General features: G+C 28.5%; 1 protein-coding gene across 1 annotated transcript; it reads right to left on the reverse strand.

Annotated features, from left to right (window-relative positions):
• Positions 1-1,190: 1,190 nt before the first annotated feature.
• Ltn1 (E3 ubiquitin-protein ligase listerin) lies at positions 1,191-16,276 on the reverse strand. The gene is made up of 9 exons (XM_083037862.1): positions 16,046-16,276; positions 15,443-15,652; positions 11,423-15,366; positions 11,208-11,354; positions 10,947-11,077; positions 8,562-8,773; positions 8,288-8,479; positions 1,549-1,716; positions 1,191-1,472 (listed from the first exon to the last, which is right to left on the reverse strand). Exons 1-9 carry the CDS (start codon positions 16,088-16,090, stop codon positions 1,413-1,415), a joined length of 5,109 nt encoding a protein of 1,702 aa, XP_082893988.1. The 5' UTR covers positions 16,091-16,276; the 3' UTR covers positions 1,191-1,412.
• Between the last annotated feature and the right edge of the window lie 431 nt (positions 16,277-16,707).

Consider the following 16,707-nt stretch of genomic DNA (forward strand, 5'->3'; position numbering starts at 1 on the left):
TGTACAATTTTTTAAAATAATTAGTGAATTATATCCTCCTACTTCAACTTAATTTATATTTTTAAAAATTATTAATAAATTCCTGAAATTTAAAACAGAATAATTTTAATATTTAGACAAATATTTTCTGCTTTAAAACACAAACTCTCATATAGAACTTAAATTACAGCAGAGAATTTTTGTTGAAGCAAAAGCATTATGAATAATACGATATTAAAACTATAATTTACCTTTTTAATATTTTTTTGACGTGGATTAAAGTTTAAATCCAACATTTCGTTAAAATACACGTTAACTATAAACACGGCTACGTCTCTCTTGTCCAAATTCCTATAAATTTTTAAAAATATTCAATAAATATTATAATTTAATTAATTTGTTAATTAAGGTTAACAAAATTACTTTATGATTTAAATAGGAAAATCTATCTTTGATCTCTCGTCTTCTAGTTTTTGTATATGACTTTTTTAGAGTAAAAATTAAGATATCGTGCAAAAATTCTTCCGAGATAGCGTTTAAATAAGCAAAATTAATTAAAATCATCTGATTATGATCGTTCAAATTTCGATCCCAAAACATTTCTCTAATAAATTTAGGCCATAATTTAATATCACCAACTACGTCTTGAACTGCAAGCCACGGATTATTATTTATTTGTTCGACTGAATATGCCATTTTCTTTTAATTTATAAATTATGACATAAATATGTTGGTATTTTAAGTGACAGGCATTACACTATTAAACATGCGCAGAAAATGAAGCGGATCTTACAGCCATAAATTATCATTTTTGTACTTACCGACATCATAAAATTTTTAAATTAAATTAAAAAAAACGGTACATGAGCGACAAATTTTCCTTCTCCGAATATATTCTACACATCCAAATACACCAATTTTTAAAATTAAAAAAAATCGGAGGTGAGAGCGTTATACTGAAGATTTACCACCTTATATGTCGATGAGTACTATATATCGATGAGTACGCTGCATGGTCACATGCGTTTTGGTTATTTTTCGCTAGAATGTGCGAAATTTAAACGCAATGATATGTATATGTTATTATTATGAGATGCGAATAATCGTCTGATGCTTTCAGTGCAAAATAAGATCTATATTTATAAAATTTGGGTTGAGACATTGAAAACCGAGTACGATCGGTAAAGAGTATTCAACAATGTTTATTTATTATATTACTTTATACTTGTCGTACATTATGTTATTGTCGTTGACATTTCTTTTTAATTCTTATTAAAAATTCATTTATAATTAATATATAATTTTAATTTTTATATCATTATAATTATATATATATAATTTATTTCACATACTCTCTTTCTCTTTCATTGCTTTTAATTTGTGTTTTGTACTGTCAATTTTGTTTCTACATATAAATATCTTATCAAATTAAATTAAAACACATTTCTGCAAATCGGGCAAGTAGATTTTTGACTTGTATTGAACCATTTATACTGAAATATATAAAAAAATAACATATATAATAATATTACTATTATAAATCTCTTTAAATTAATAATATGTACTTACCAAACAAAGAGTGTGAAATTTCTTACGACAAGTATGGCATGATAGTTTTGGTATTTGATATGTGTTAATATGAAAAATACTAAAGCATATGTAACACTCTTCGACGCCAGCAAATTTCTTATCCAAATTACGTTTCCACATTATAAGACCATCCCAAACCGAACCATTCTATAAAAGAAAAAATATTTCAATTTTAATGTTAGACCTCTGTTGTAGATTTTATTTTTATCGAAAAGAAAACAGCACAAATATGTGTGGAAAAAATGTCTGGATACAATTAGAATACATACACACATGCACATATGCGCGCAAATTTAAAATAATTTAAAACAAACTTAAAATTAAAATGATGTAAAAATAAATTTAAATCAAAAATAATAAAAAATAATAAGTATTATATATAAAATTTATCACAAAAGAATCTTTTTTTAAATATAATCCATAATATCAATTCCACAAATAAAAAAATAATACTGATAATGAAATGATAAAACTTTAGATAAATGTTAATATCAATATAAAAATTGAAGTAAGAAATGAGCTAATAATTGTTAAGTACAGAAATATTACTTTTGCTGATGATAGTTCAATTCAGGAACCGAAACGTGTATATTTATAAAACGCCTAGCTCTTAATAGTCCAGTTTCCATTAGTTTCCACTAGTTAGTGTTATATATTAAATACCAAAGCCTAAAGCTTCGTTTTTTCTTAAATTTTATTTTCATAATATTTCAAAGTCTCACATCTCACGGATGAGCGCCACACAATTCAAAGCATTATTTAAGGATATATTTTTTATAACACGTTAAAAGGAAAAAATACTCATGATATATAAGTTAATGTCAATAGCGACTAAACTTTGATTTAAATTATAAAATGCACAAAATTTAATATACGAATTAGACTTTCAATAACACCTTGCTTTCTTAAACACAATTATAAATATGATAAATATGATTATATTATAATAAAGTAGTTTCATATATTTATTTTTAAACTAGTTATTCTTACATAAATTATTTTTAAGTTATCTATTTTTAAATAAATCTATTTTTAGCAATTCTATTTTCAAACTTAACAAAGAATTTTTAATAAAAAAGTTTTTTAAAACTATGTTATTTTTATTTTGTGCATAAAAGTATTGAGATCATTGAAAAACGAATATTTTATGAGATATTTCATATTTAATGTAAAGTTATGTCAAATTAAAGTATAAAATATGTCGTAAACCATCTGTTTTTGACTATCCTATTTTTAAACATTTTATTCAAAATATTGCGAGGAATTGATTCATGTAAAAATAAGGTAGTTTCACATAAAAAAACTAGATTGATTTTTAAATGACCTTGAAAATGCCATCCAAGGATAATTCTAAGTCAGATATTATGTCCCCCTCGAAACCTTACAACTTTTGTCTCTAATACATATTTTTATATATAACTCCTGATTTTCAAATATTTGCCTGTTAAGATTAATTAAAATGAATCATCCTGTATACACATGTACAGGAGGGTGTATCATCTAAAGTGTTACAAGCTGTTTTCTCCGCCACTACTAGAGATATTAACTTATTAATATTATCCAGATATTAACATTTATTTTTAAATGGGACAAGGTGCCTGAAAATTTGATAAATAAAAAAATGTTGAGAGCCTTTAAAGAACAAAGGGAAACCTCCCTCATTTTTTAAAATGGAATCATTAAAATTTTTTCATATAAATCAATTTCTTGCAATATTTGACATAAAAAGTTATAAGAGTAAGATACCCAAAAAGTGAATAGAGAAAAGATTGTAGTATACATTCCGTGTAATTAGGATATTTTAATGTTGCCACATTGATATATTTAGTCTTTTACTTTTGTGACAAACTATGTGTGTATGTATACATATACATATATACAAGGTATCCCATTTTATTTTTGACAGTCAAATATTTCGATATTATGTAATTTTAGAAAAAAATATGTCAAACAAAATGGCTTTAAGGAGGACATACGATAGTGGCGAAGATTTGACCTTGGATAGTCGTTTGAAGGTCACATAAAGGTCAACTTCAATTTCTTAAATGGAACCTATTATTTTTTATTGCATATTCTTGTAGCTTATCTTAAGAGCTTTCCAAAACGACTTCAGTCGACTTAAGTCGTTTTTAAAAATTCGCTTATCACTGTGTTACAATTCATCTAAACAATAAATCTGTTCAGTTTCGCTAATTTCCTAACTATTTTAAGGTCTTAAAATAATATTTTGTATTGCGCGATTTCAACGGCGCACCGTCACCAACGCGCCAATAGTGCGCTGTCGATGTCATTGCGCGTTAAGTTCACACAGTTAATCGCTCAGATTTCTGTATATAATGTATATGAGCCGTTTGCTCGAAAAACGACTTAAGTTGACTTAAGTTTTTGCACAAAAAATTGAATTAAAGATTTAACTGTATGGTTCGAATTATTAAACATTATGTACCTCAGCTTTTATATTTTTTAATATAGAAGTATACTATTTAGTAATGATTTATTGCCATAAAAACAAATTATAAGGCAATATAATTGTTTTTACCATGGATTACATAAAATATGAGTTAAGTTGTTTTTCTGACGATCGACTACAACAACATGTAAAACATCTTTTGACGTCCGAAAAAACTATTAATATATAAAAGTTGCTTTTTGGCATCAATTTCAATTACACAAAATAAAACATTAATTAATTTAAAAGAAAATTTTGTATCTCGATGGACAAAAATTTATTTTATTCTATATTACATTAATCTACTGTAGTTTTCTTGAAAAAAATTGTAAAACTTTTTACAAAGAAGTCCCATACCATTTTGCTAAATTCGAAATGATTGTGTTATTAATTAAAATATCTAAGTAAATAAGCGGGTGGAATCGGTATGTAAGATGAGTTACTTGTTTACGTCTCTTACAATTAGTAATGAAAGCATTATCTGAGCGAGAGGTGGAGTCATGCAGCGAGCGACGAGCAATGTCATCGTGTCGAAAAATATGATAATGCTTTCATTACTAAGAGACATAAACAAATATACTATCTTACATGCTTACCGATCCCGGCCTACCGATCACTTGCCACATGCAGATTAATTATATTAATATTAATTATTTTATTAATATATTAATATATTAATATATTAATATATTAATTATATAATAATTAATATTATATATTAATATTAATTATTTATATGTTAATATTTATTATTTTATAATTATTTAAATTATTGGAGACTACTTATTAGGCGTACAAAAAATTTTTGACATTTTCTTTGTAACAATGATAAAGCAATTTAAATTCAAAATATCTATCGCCATTTTGTTTTATATATGGTATTGATTGAAATTAAGAGAAATAATGTATTATTTGTCGGAATAACAATCTCAAATTTCATTCAATTACATAGTGGAGAAAATGCAACAGGTGAACTTCACGTTCGACATTGCATTATTTAAGAGTTTCAACAAGGAAAGAATATTGTAAAAACATGCAAATGAATTTGTTCTTTTCTTAATAACAATATTATGTTGTATGGTTGTATTAATATTGCATATTAATTTAAATAGGGTAATTTTGACCTACGTGATCATGAACAAAGGTCTTCAAAAGTGCAAGGGTTTTATTATTATAAGTGTTAGGTTTTATTCAGTAAACTGTTTCCAACCCTTTACGAAAAATGGAAAAAAAATCAGGAGGAAAATTGATTGTTGCATTAACTAAATTAGAGAAAAATTTCGAAACCTTATTAGTACACATCTAAGAATAATAATAATCATAATAAAAAAAATTTAATTGTTCAGATTTGTCTTATATATTTATTACAATTACACTACTAAAAAAAGTAGAGAATACTCTTTTCATACATTAAAAATTAGATTTTTTTCAAACCACTGAAATTAAAAAGCATTTTGAAGCTTGAAGTTTCAACTTCAATGGAACCAATGGTTTTAAAAAAATTATTTATCTTCCATGTTCTGTTTTAAAAAAGAACACATTATTTTGTATCTTTAAATTACATATTTTTGAAACTCTGCAGTTCGATAAAAAAATTTCTCTCGAAAAATTTTATTCAAATTCCATAAACTTCAAAACGCTATTTTTTAAAAATTTTTAATGATTTTTTTTGAACGAGTTACAGATTTTGAAACTAAATCTGTATTTCTTTAGAAATGATGTTGATACTTGGCGAAAAATCATAGTAGACAAAAAATTAAAAAAACATTATTGTGAAGCTTAAAAAGTTTCAACTTTAACGCGCTATCGGTAATTTATCGTTTTTTTATTTTCCTTGTTTTGAAAAATACAGATTTAGTTTCAAAATCGTATAACTTGGTCAAAAAAAAAAAAAAATCGTAGGAAAATTAAAAAAAAAACGTTTTGTAGACAAAATGTATATATAGTTTATGGAACTTAAGTTGAATTTTTGAAGAATTTTTTAAATTTAATTTTTTATTTAACTGCAGAATGTAAAAAATACGTAATTTTAAAGAACAAAATGTATTGCTTCTTAAAGCACAGAACAGGGAAGATAAAAAAATTTTTAAATCACCAATAGCGTGTTTAAGAGAAACTTCAAGCTTTAAAATCCTTGTTTAATTTTTAGTCTATAAGAGATAATTTTTTGCCAAGTTTCAGCGGTTTGAAATAACCTAATTTTTAAATAGCTTAATTTTTAATTTTGAAAAGTGTTCTCTATTTTTTTTAGTAATGTATATTTTTACGATAACCGTTCCATAACCGTTTTTTTAGTAGAACCGAAACTGTAAACCGTATTGAAATTTTATTAAATTTATAACACCGGAACCATAACCGGACCGTTAAATTATTTTCGGTTTACGGTTCTTTTCGGTATTTTTTTCTGTTTTTGCGCATATGACGGAAATGTCATAACTGTCTCCTCGAAGTGCAATACAATTATAATTATTTTTTAAATGTTCTGAAACGTGTATGTATTATCGCAATAATGATAGCTGTGAGGATATTATATTTTCCGTTTTATATATACAGGGTGTCCGGTAATAGTCGCATCAACCGTCGTGTGCAGGTAGAACTAGTTAAACCGAGTAGAAAAGTCCTTTACCATTTTGCGATATTTTCAATAATAAGAGAGAAATAAATTAAAGAAAATCAGCCAATTCGCGCGATGATAAGCGTTCGGCGAGAAGAGACAGCCCACTCGGGGGTCCAGAGTTAGCGCTACTCGTATGGAGTTACTGTCTTTTGTAAAGCGCTCCTCCCCGCTTCATCGCGCGCTTAGCAACCGTGTAACATTATACTGTTTCTTTTCGCCGCATGCTTAGTAACGACATAAAACTGGGCTGTCTCTTCTCGCCGCCGTCACGCGAATTGGCCGATCTTTATTAATTAATATCTCTCTTATTATTGAGAATATCGCAAAATGGTAGAGGACTTTTCTACTCGGTTTAACTAGCTCTACCTGCACACGACGGTTGATGCGACTATTACCGGACACCCTGTATATGTATATATATATATATATATATATATATACATATATAAAGTATATATAAATTATATTACTTTAAAAAATTATTAATTTTTATGACATATGAAAATATATTTATATATGTACCTATCTATATTATATATACCTATATTATATATACCTATATCTATATTATATATACCTTGTTTAAAAATTCGACTGGCAAATCACATCTTACATATTGTTATTTACACACCTGGACCTAATAATGGTGTTGATTGAAATTGTTTATCAAGGCAGAGAAAAGTATAGAATCGAAGGGTCTGAATAGCTCAGTTGGTGAGAGCAGTCGCCCGGCAAGCGAAAGGTCTCGGGTTCGATTCCCGATTCAGCGACTTTCGGATCTATATTTTTCTCGCCTATAATTTTATAGGGGGGTTAGAGGGGAGTCGGGAAATAAATCTCGAATTGAGATTATTCCCAAATAAAGTCTTATAATATAAGAATTAGTCTTAGTCAGTGTTGGTCAATAAAATCTTAAACCTTGTTTAAAAATTCGACTGGCAAATCACATCTTACATATTGTTATTTACACACCTGGACCTAATAATGGTGTTGATTGAAATTGTTTATCAAGGCAGAGAAAAGTATAGAATCGAAGGGTCTGAATAGCTCAGTTGGTGAGAGCAGTCGCCCGGCAAGCGAAAGGTCTCGGGTTCGATTCCCGATTCAGCGACTTTCGGATCTATATTTTTCTCGCCTATAATTTTATAGGGGGGTTAGAGGGGAGTCGGGAAATAAATCTCGAATTGAGATTATTCCCAAATAAAGTCTTATAATATAAGAATTAGTCTTAGTCAGTGTTGGTCAATAAAATCTTAAACCTTGTTTAAAAATTCGACTGGCAAATCACATCTTACATATTGTTATTATATATACCTATATCTAAATATATTTTCATGTATAATATGAAGTGTTGTTTATTTATATGTCAAAAATTAATAATTTTTTAAAGTAATATAATTTAGAAATTAATTTAATTAGAAAAACGAAAAGTAAAAATTTTAAAAAACCGGAACCGTAACCGAAAAAATCATAATTTAAACGATTTCGATTTTTTTATTTATCAAAAAACCGAAACTGGAACCGGAACAGTTATTAAATATTTTATTAAACCGTAACCGAAACCGAATCCTAATTTTGTTTCGGTCCGGATCCCTGCATGGCATCGAGCACACTATTATGTTCCTTAATAATAAATTTATTGCAATACTTACTTGATGTGTGAGAAATATAGAGAGTTGCATATGACAGTTTCTCCAGTTTGCTGTACCACCAACATGTTGACCAGGTTCTACCTTCACTGTACCTAAGGGATGATTTGATGGTAGCACTATACTTAATTCCAGTTTTGTGTCATCCATTTGATACAAGGCTACTACTTCCCTTGCTGTTGGATGCACTTTTATCTGTAAAAATATCACATAAAATTAAATTATCACATAAAATATATAAAAATATAATTCTATAAGTAAATCTTAATGAATATACCTGCATATTTTCAACATTAATTAATCTGTTATTAAGAAGCTCTTCTTGACAAAGCATAGGGCTGATATAATGACTCGTAATCTTGTCTACTATTGCACTGACTTTGCTATCAGCTGTACTCAGCCATTGTCGAACTAATACTGGCAAATGTCGTAAGCAGTTTGTATATAACCAACATACAATATGATCTAATCTCCATTCTGTCCAACTTTCTATATTACAATAATGAAATTAATAAACCGATAATGTATAATATACATACATACATACATACTTATTATACAGAGTGTAACTAAACAAACATATGTATACGGAGCACACACTGTCAAATTCTCTGACCAATTTGAAGACAATTTTTCTTCAGTGAAAATGTCAAGGCACCAATAATTTTCAAGTTATCAATGATTAAAAAAGAAGAGCTTCTCACACACAAACTAAACTTTGTAAAGTTAAAATATTAACAAAACTACATCCTTCAGTTAATTTCAGGTAGAGTTCACTTTAAAAGAATTTTAATTTAAGGCTTATTGTTAGTTACAAATATACGAGATGGCAAAAATTGGAAACATGCAAAAATGATGATCCTCGACATTTTTGCTGAGAAAAAATCATTTCCAAATTGGCCACAAAATCTGATGGTGTGCTCCATATATGTTTTTTCAGTTACACCGTGTATATATATATTAATTAGTATAGTCAAATATTGCTGAAACTATAGCTATAACAAGAAAATATTTCATACAAGAGTTAAAAGATTTCAAGGGGAAAAAGTTGATAATCTTGAATTTTGAGGTCATTTTCTAAGATCATTTGAAAATCAACCTAATTATTTAGGAACGCGATTTATATAAAAAAAATATATAATATAATGGTATTCCATTTAAAAAATTAGATTGACCTTTAAATGATTTTAGTTTAAATTCAAGATTACTAATTTTTCCCCCTGAAAACCTTTAACTTTTGTATATGTTTTTGTTACAGTCGAAGTTTTTACAATATTCAATTATATTAATTAAAATAAGACACCTTGTATAATATAGGATCCGTTGACGTTATTTTCACTTCGAAGAGTATAATGGACCAATCAGGGCAAAGAATCTTACACTTTGAAGTGAAAATAGCGTCAAGTAGGACGTATTTATTATCTTTACAATGACTAACAAAAATAAAAAGTAATCTCATGTATGAACTTGGTTTGCTTCATACAGTTGAAAGAAAAAATATATTCTAGATTTTTTCGCTAAAATTAAAAATTTATTTATTAATTACACGTTTTTAATAAAAAAAATAAATTTATTTACTTAATGTATAATGTATTTTATTTTTAAAAAATCATGCATTTAAGGCTCCTGGCTCCTTGCCGGCCATGTCGAAATCATGACGTCAGAGGCGAGAAAACACACTCTAAAAATTCTTAGATGCCATTTCAAAATAAAAAAATATTTCGATGAAACAGCACTTTAGATGGCTTTAACACACTCTTAAAATACCTCGAACCCCGAAAACTATCCTTTTTCCTTTATTATCAATTAACAGCTGTAAAATGTAATATTATGAGGCCCAGTCAGTCTGGTCTTTGCACATGCGCAGTCATTCCGCATGTCAAAGTTTGATATCTCGATCATTTTACGGTTGTTGATTGACTGTCAAGGAAAAAGAATAGTTTTCGAGGTATTTTAAAAGTGTGCTAAAACCATCTGAAATAGTGTTTAATCGAAATATCTTTTCATTAAAAAATGACATCTAAGAATTTTCAGCGTGTGCTTTCTCGCCTCTGACGTCACAATCTAATATGGCCGCGGTGAGCACCCAGGAGCCTTAGGGTCATTCCACAATAGGTTGCAAATACCCCCGTTACCAGTTGACAGTTGCGGATTGACCAATTAGCTGACAAGTTGCTTTGCTCTGATTAATCAATTCGCAATTGTCAACTGGCAACGAAGACATTTGCAACCTATTGTGGAATGACCCTTAAGGGTGATAAACATTAGTTAAAGTGATATTAATATCTAAATTTTAAATATGCTGTGAGTTTGCAAAATTTAATTCAAAGTATACCAAGATTTCAAAAAATTATTGGGACTAAAAGGAAGTCATATAAATTATTAATTAGAATATTTTTTTTTTTTAATTAAAATGCTATATTACTTTAACTAGCTTTTTTATTTTATCACTCTTAAATGCATAATCTTATACAAATAAACATAACACATTATACATAAAAAATTAATTTTTTTATATTAAAAATGTGTAATTAATAAATTGTAACGAAAATCTATCTTCTTTTTTTCTAATAATACTATATGAAGCAAACGAGTTTTATAAATAAGATTTTTATTTTTACTCATCATTATTGTGTATATGCAAATTTATAATCAATATTACCTCCAAAATTAAATGATGGCATAGTAGTAAATGTTTCCAGTAGTTTTCCAGTTTTATTTTTACTATCCTGTAGTATTTCCACGGGGATTAATTTGAAAATATTATTTAACAGACAAGGAAAAAGATCATCTCTAAAATTTATGGCATTTGTTAAAAATATGTACAAATATCATGTAAAGTTATTAGTAATATTAGTAATTAAATTAAAATATCAAATATATTATATGAAAATAAATAGTGTATATCATGAACTCTACTTACTTCAATATTTCAGCATATTGATAACGTAAATCATTATGAGCATCTGCACAGATATCTAGCACAATTGTCCACACTAGCAAATATCCTAATGTATATGTATAAGAATCTGTAAACGGTTGGATTGTGCAGCTTGTTGTATCACATAATCTAAAAAAAATAATAATATAAGAAACATCTTATTAAAAATTATAAAGCAACTTATTAAAGGAGCTTACTTGAACTCCATAAGCATTGTATTCACAATATTTTGTGTACTTAATAGTACTACTTTAAATTTCATAATATTAAAATTGTTCGGCTCGAAGTTGTCAGATTCAATAAGAACTTTATCGCACTGTACAAGTTCCAATACCATATGTTTTAATGCGTGATAAGCACTCAATTGAATACTAGGTATAGAAGATTGTAATAATTTCAGAGACAGGTTTAACATCTCGTTGAAATTAATTGTCTCGGCATGTTTGTTATATTTTTTGAATAAAATATTTTTGTCAAGAATACTAATTGATTTTCCTAAATAATCTAACGGTATGATAAATTTTAAAGTAACTGTATCTTGATTGCATAAATCCACGCAAAACATCCAAATTTTGACGATATCACTATGTATGGGACTAGCAAATATATTTATCCATTCATCCAAGAGTGCAGGAGGTAATTCCGGAATTGGTTCTTGCTCATGTTTGTTCATTGAAGTTTGAATTGCGTGATATAATTGGCAAACTGCTATCATTAATGTCATTAATTTAATATCAGTGTATTTAAGGTGAAAATTAGTAAGTAATAATTGTTGCCATGTAGTGAGCGATATCAAAATAAAATCCCAATGTTCATATTTTAACTTTGATGGAACTTGTTGGACAAGTGTCGTAAGCAATCTTATAACTTCCAATAGCAAACATAACTGATTCCATGAAATATCAGAAATATCGTGGCCCAGAAGTGCGACATCTTTTTTATCATATAACATAAGCTTGTCTATGATAGTAGGATAATCTAAATTATCATTTTCGCGACACGTCACAATTCTTGTGACAATTAGTGTATGAATATCGTTGCTTGTTAATAACGGAATATTCTCTGGCATCCAATAATCCCTTAAGATTTGAATTGCTTGCACGTATGCTTCTTCATCGTATTCTCCTTCATTATTTTTGCAATTTTCATAGCATTTCACAGGATTATCATTCATTTTAAATTTAACATAATGTGTACGTATCATATATGGCAACATATATCCATAACTCAATTGATTTTTTTGTATATGAGATGGTACATCGCTATGGATATTTTCCTCAAAATATTTTTTTAAATTTATAAAACTGCCTATCAATAAATCATGAAGTTTATTAATATCATTATAATGTTTAGAGGCTTTATAATGTTTAGTGTATATTTCCGCTATACTAGCCACATATATGATATTTATTAGTATCTCTGTAATTCCTGGTAAATTTATATTGTATAATTCAAAATTTTCTTTTGAATCTGAAAATGTGTCAACATTTGTAATATCAAAACTTCTTAATCTTTTATACAAATTATTAAGCAAATCTGTGGTAAATAAAGCCCACAATAAACAATTTGTCATATTATCCGAAATTATATCGTTCGTTATGTCAATGGACATACAATGCTCAAAAATTTGTATCTTTTTCTCAACATTTGATATATATAAGTTGCCTGTTACTACTTCACCATATATCGCAATTGTAGTTGCTTCTGCAATCCATAATTTTATGTCGGACGTTATTAGAAATAATAGAATGGTTTCATTAATACAATGAGAATTTGCATTATCATTATTAATTATAATTTCTAAAACATCAGTTGCCAAATCTACTAATATATACTTAACATGACACGTATTGTATATTTTGCTCCAGATAATAATTGCACATCTTTCAATAAAATCGTTGAATTCCGAATCGGATAAGATCTCTTTACTTCTTACAAGTCCTTCTTTCCAACTATTGCGTACAATATCAGCAGTTACATCATCATGTTCTCGAGTGCATAATTCAAAAAATGTTTTCAATATCTGTATAGCACTCGATATTATTTGCTTTTGATCCCATATTAAAGCCATTAGCCTCGTAATAAATGTAATCAATTGCATAGAGCACGTGTCGTCCGTTCCATTTAATGAATCGCAAAGAATTGACACAATCTCATTTGCTCCTTCTTCATTTATTAATAAGTCTCCAGTTGATGAAGTTTCAAAAGCTAACAAAATCAGATTCTGATTTTTTTCCAAATTATTGTATTTGGGTGAAGCAATTTCTTTGGCTACGTCGATCAGTAGCTTTGTCACGCTAGTTTGCATATACCATTTCTTGATTACATAATCATTTCTATTATTTTTAGATAAACTACAATATATTACATTCTTCGTTATTGCAATGTCGTTTAACTCGATTAATGATTCGAAAACTTTATTCTTCTCTATATTATCTATATATGTAATAAAATAGAATATTAATTCAATAATTTGTTCCATTATTACTGAATTTTCCAATAACAAGTGTTTCAAGTTGCTATCATAAAATTTAAAGAAATCCTTATCGAACTTAAATGATTTTGAAAGTGCTTCGAATAATTCTCTACTTGCAAATTGTTTCATAAGTTTATTCAGCTGTCCGATACATTCAACAGATTGCTGATTATTGATATTATTAAAGTAAATTGTACAGAGTGCATTTACAAACTCGCAAAGTTCTGCGTTAAAAACTGTATCTGTATAAATATCAACTTGTACCTTTGACTGGTTTGCAATAGAACTACTTGAATCGGAAAAGTTCACGTTTAATTTCTTACGGGTATGATCTGGTAAATTCTTTAAAGTTAATAAGAATTCGATTTGAGAATCTTTTGTATCTAGAGTATGCGACATTGCAATCTCGCTTGGTATGTTTATGAGCTTGACGAACAACAATCTCAATTCGATCCAGAATTGCTGCATTAAAGAAACGTATGCTTTATATTCCTCATTAATACGACTTTTACTCCAATATCGTACTAAATGTGCCACTTCAATAAAACAAAATTGTTTCACAGAAATTCTATCCGTTGTACATGCTTCTATAAAGGGCATAAGCTGTTCCTTGAGGAGACGAATGCACAAATCTACATTCTTGACATTCATGAGAATCGAATAACGTAGACACTCGACAAAAGAGGTGGTTATAGCTCGCGCTTCCGAACGGCTCATCTGTACACTTTTCGTAAAAAATCCCTGACGCATATTGTCAAAAAAATTCATGTACAAATTGTCGATATTGGCATTCAGCTTCGAAAATTGACTGATAAAAGGCAGCAAATTCGGATAAACAGTGCTGGCGCAGCACTGGCCGCCAGATCGTAAAACTTGCCATAATTTCGGCAATACGAGTTTATCGATATTCACGATGAGATACCAATCGTCGATTTTAGTTATAGCTATGAGCAGAGATTCCCATACAGCCGATAAAATTCCAGGTTCAGATTCATCAAGGCTATTCATGATAATAGTCATCATTCTTTTCTTCTCATTTTGTAACAATTTCTCTGCATTTTCCATTATGGATGTCAATACATTGAAGAAAGCTATTTTTATTAGAAGAGCATCGTGATTAGCCAATTTCCAGAACTTTGAATTGCTCAAAATTTTGTTATGTATTTCCAAGGTCTTGTCCATCTTGTCAAATGACACTTTTTTGAAATAACAACTATATCCTTGTAAATTCACCACCAATATTCTCTGATATTTGGCTTCCATTTCCTCTTTAGTAAGAGATTTTTGTGTCGATAACGTTTGAGCTGTGTGTACAGTGATATTGTTATCAATGTATGCTAAAATTTCACACTGATAATGAACAATTGCATCAATTATCTTTCCTGATGGAAAAGTATTATTGAAAGAATTAATAGCAGCCGAAGCTGCTGGAGGATACGTGTCATATTGAGAAATAAACCAAGGACCAATCAATTGTTTTAAGTATGGCGCTATGCCTTTGCCTGTACGCTTGGCAACTGCTGCATGTGCTAATTGTGCAGCTTCTCTTACTCTGTGATCTATATCAATAGATAAAGCGTAATATAGTCGTGGCCAAAAGGACAACATAATTTCTATTGTTGATAATTCATCATCTTGACATAAGGTCGCAAATTCTTGCAATGCCTGTACATAACATACTTTTATCAGTTTATAAACTTTTTATGCAAGTTAATCTATTTTAATAAATCAAAATAATTACCTTGTACTTTGTCGTAGCATCCTTTTTATTCATTTTTTTTAGTATTACTTGAAAATTAGAATCTACACTGTTTATTTCCACCTCATTTGAGGAACATAAAGATAGTCCAGGTAAAACAGGAACATATCCTCCATCTTTAACAGCTGAGAAACCAACCAAATTGGGTACCGTTGTTCCCAAAAGTTCTGCACTGCGACTACTATTTGATGGCTAGAAAATGATTTTCTTGAAGTCTTTCATGAGATTTTGGATTTATAAAAATAAAAACTAATATAAAAAATATCATTAATAATGTAAAAGATAAATATTGTCATAAATAATTTGTTTATGTAATATATAACATAAATTTTTATTCGTATGACATATGTCACATGCCATAATGACATATTTTAATTAATGACATATATTAATATATAATATTTTAATGACATATATTTTTATTATATCTATAAATATTCATTATTGACATGTATCAATAATGAATATTTATAGATATAATGCCTTATATATTACAATCATCCATACATCACGTTTATAATCATGTACAATTCATATCACATTTAAATGTTTCTTTATCTCTATATAAGTATAATTAATATTTACCCGTGCATTGTTTTTGGTTCGTTGTGCTTGCTTATTTTTACCCATGTTAAAAATTTGATGATCTTTATTGATTTTAATAACACTGGATGACTTTTCTTTGTGCTTCCAACTTTGAGAGTTATCTCACGCAGCGTTGCCACAGAGAGAACTTCTTCTTCTTCTTAAAAATTATTGGCAACAGGATGGCAAAATGATCCACCCATCAAGCCATCCACAGAGAGAAGACTGAGAGACGTCACGGCCCGGTTTTAGGTGATCCCAGAAAGCGATACGCCCTCTGTGGACATAGAAAACGTGGACATGAACTACATAGCCAATGTCCACGAATGTTCTCAGAGGGTAACGCATAATGTCCACAATTTTGGTTGAGATCCATGCTAATGTGCACGAAATGACGTATATGTACAGTGGTGGTCAGTGAGGTTGCGGGACATATTTTTTTTTTAATAAGTTTATAAATGTGTAGTAAAATTTAAGATACAAATCTTTTCATGTGCTTATGCGTAAATATGAATGATCATGATGTCAAATTTGCGAATAATGCATAAGTACATGAAAAAATTTGTATCTTGAATTTTACTGCACATTTATAAACTCATTAAAAAAAAGTGTTGCAACCTCACTGACCACCACTGTACATATATGTCATTTCGTGCACATTA

This window comes from Prenolepis imparis, unplaced genomic scaffold, assembly GCF_030444845.1.
Source record: "Prenolepis imparis isolate NDT839.2.m4 unplaced genomic scaffold, iyPreImpa1.0 SCAF_5, whole genome shotgun sequence".
Taxonomy (NCBI): Eukaryota; Metazoa; Arthropoda; class Insecta; order Hymenoptera; family Formicidae; genus Prenolepis; species Prenolepis imparis.

Coding starts and splice junctions, on each gene's coding strand:
- Ltn1 (XM_083037862.1), bottom strand. CDS start 16,090: ATGGGTAAAAATAAGCAAGCACAACGAACCAAAAACAATGCACGG. Junction 15,367..15,442: donor ATGCTACGACAAAGTACAAG/GTAATTATTTTG, acceptor TGTTATGTACAG/GCATTGCAAGAATTTGCGAC. Junction 8,480..8,561: donor TTAATGTTGAAAATATGCAG/GTATATTCATTA, acceptor ATATTTTTACAG/ATAAAAGTGCATCCAACAGC.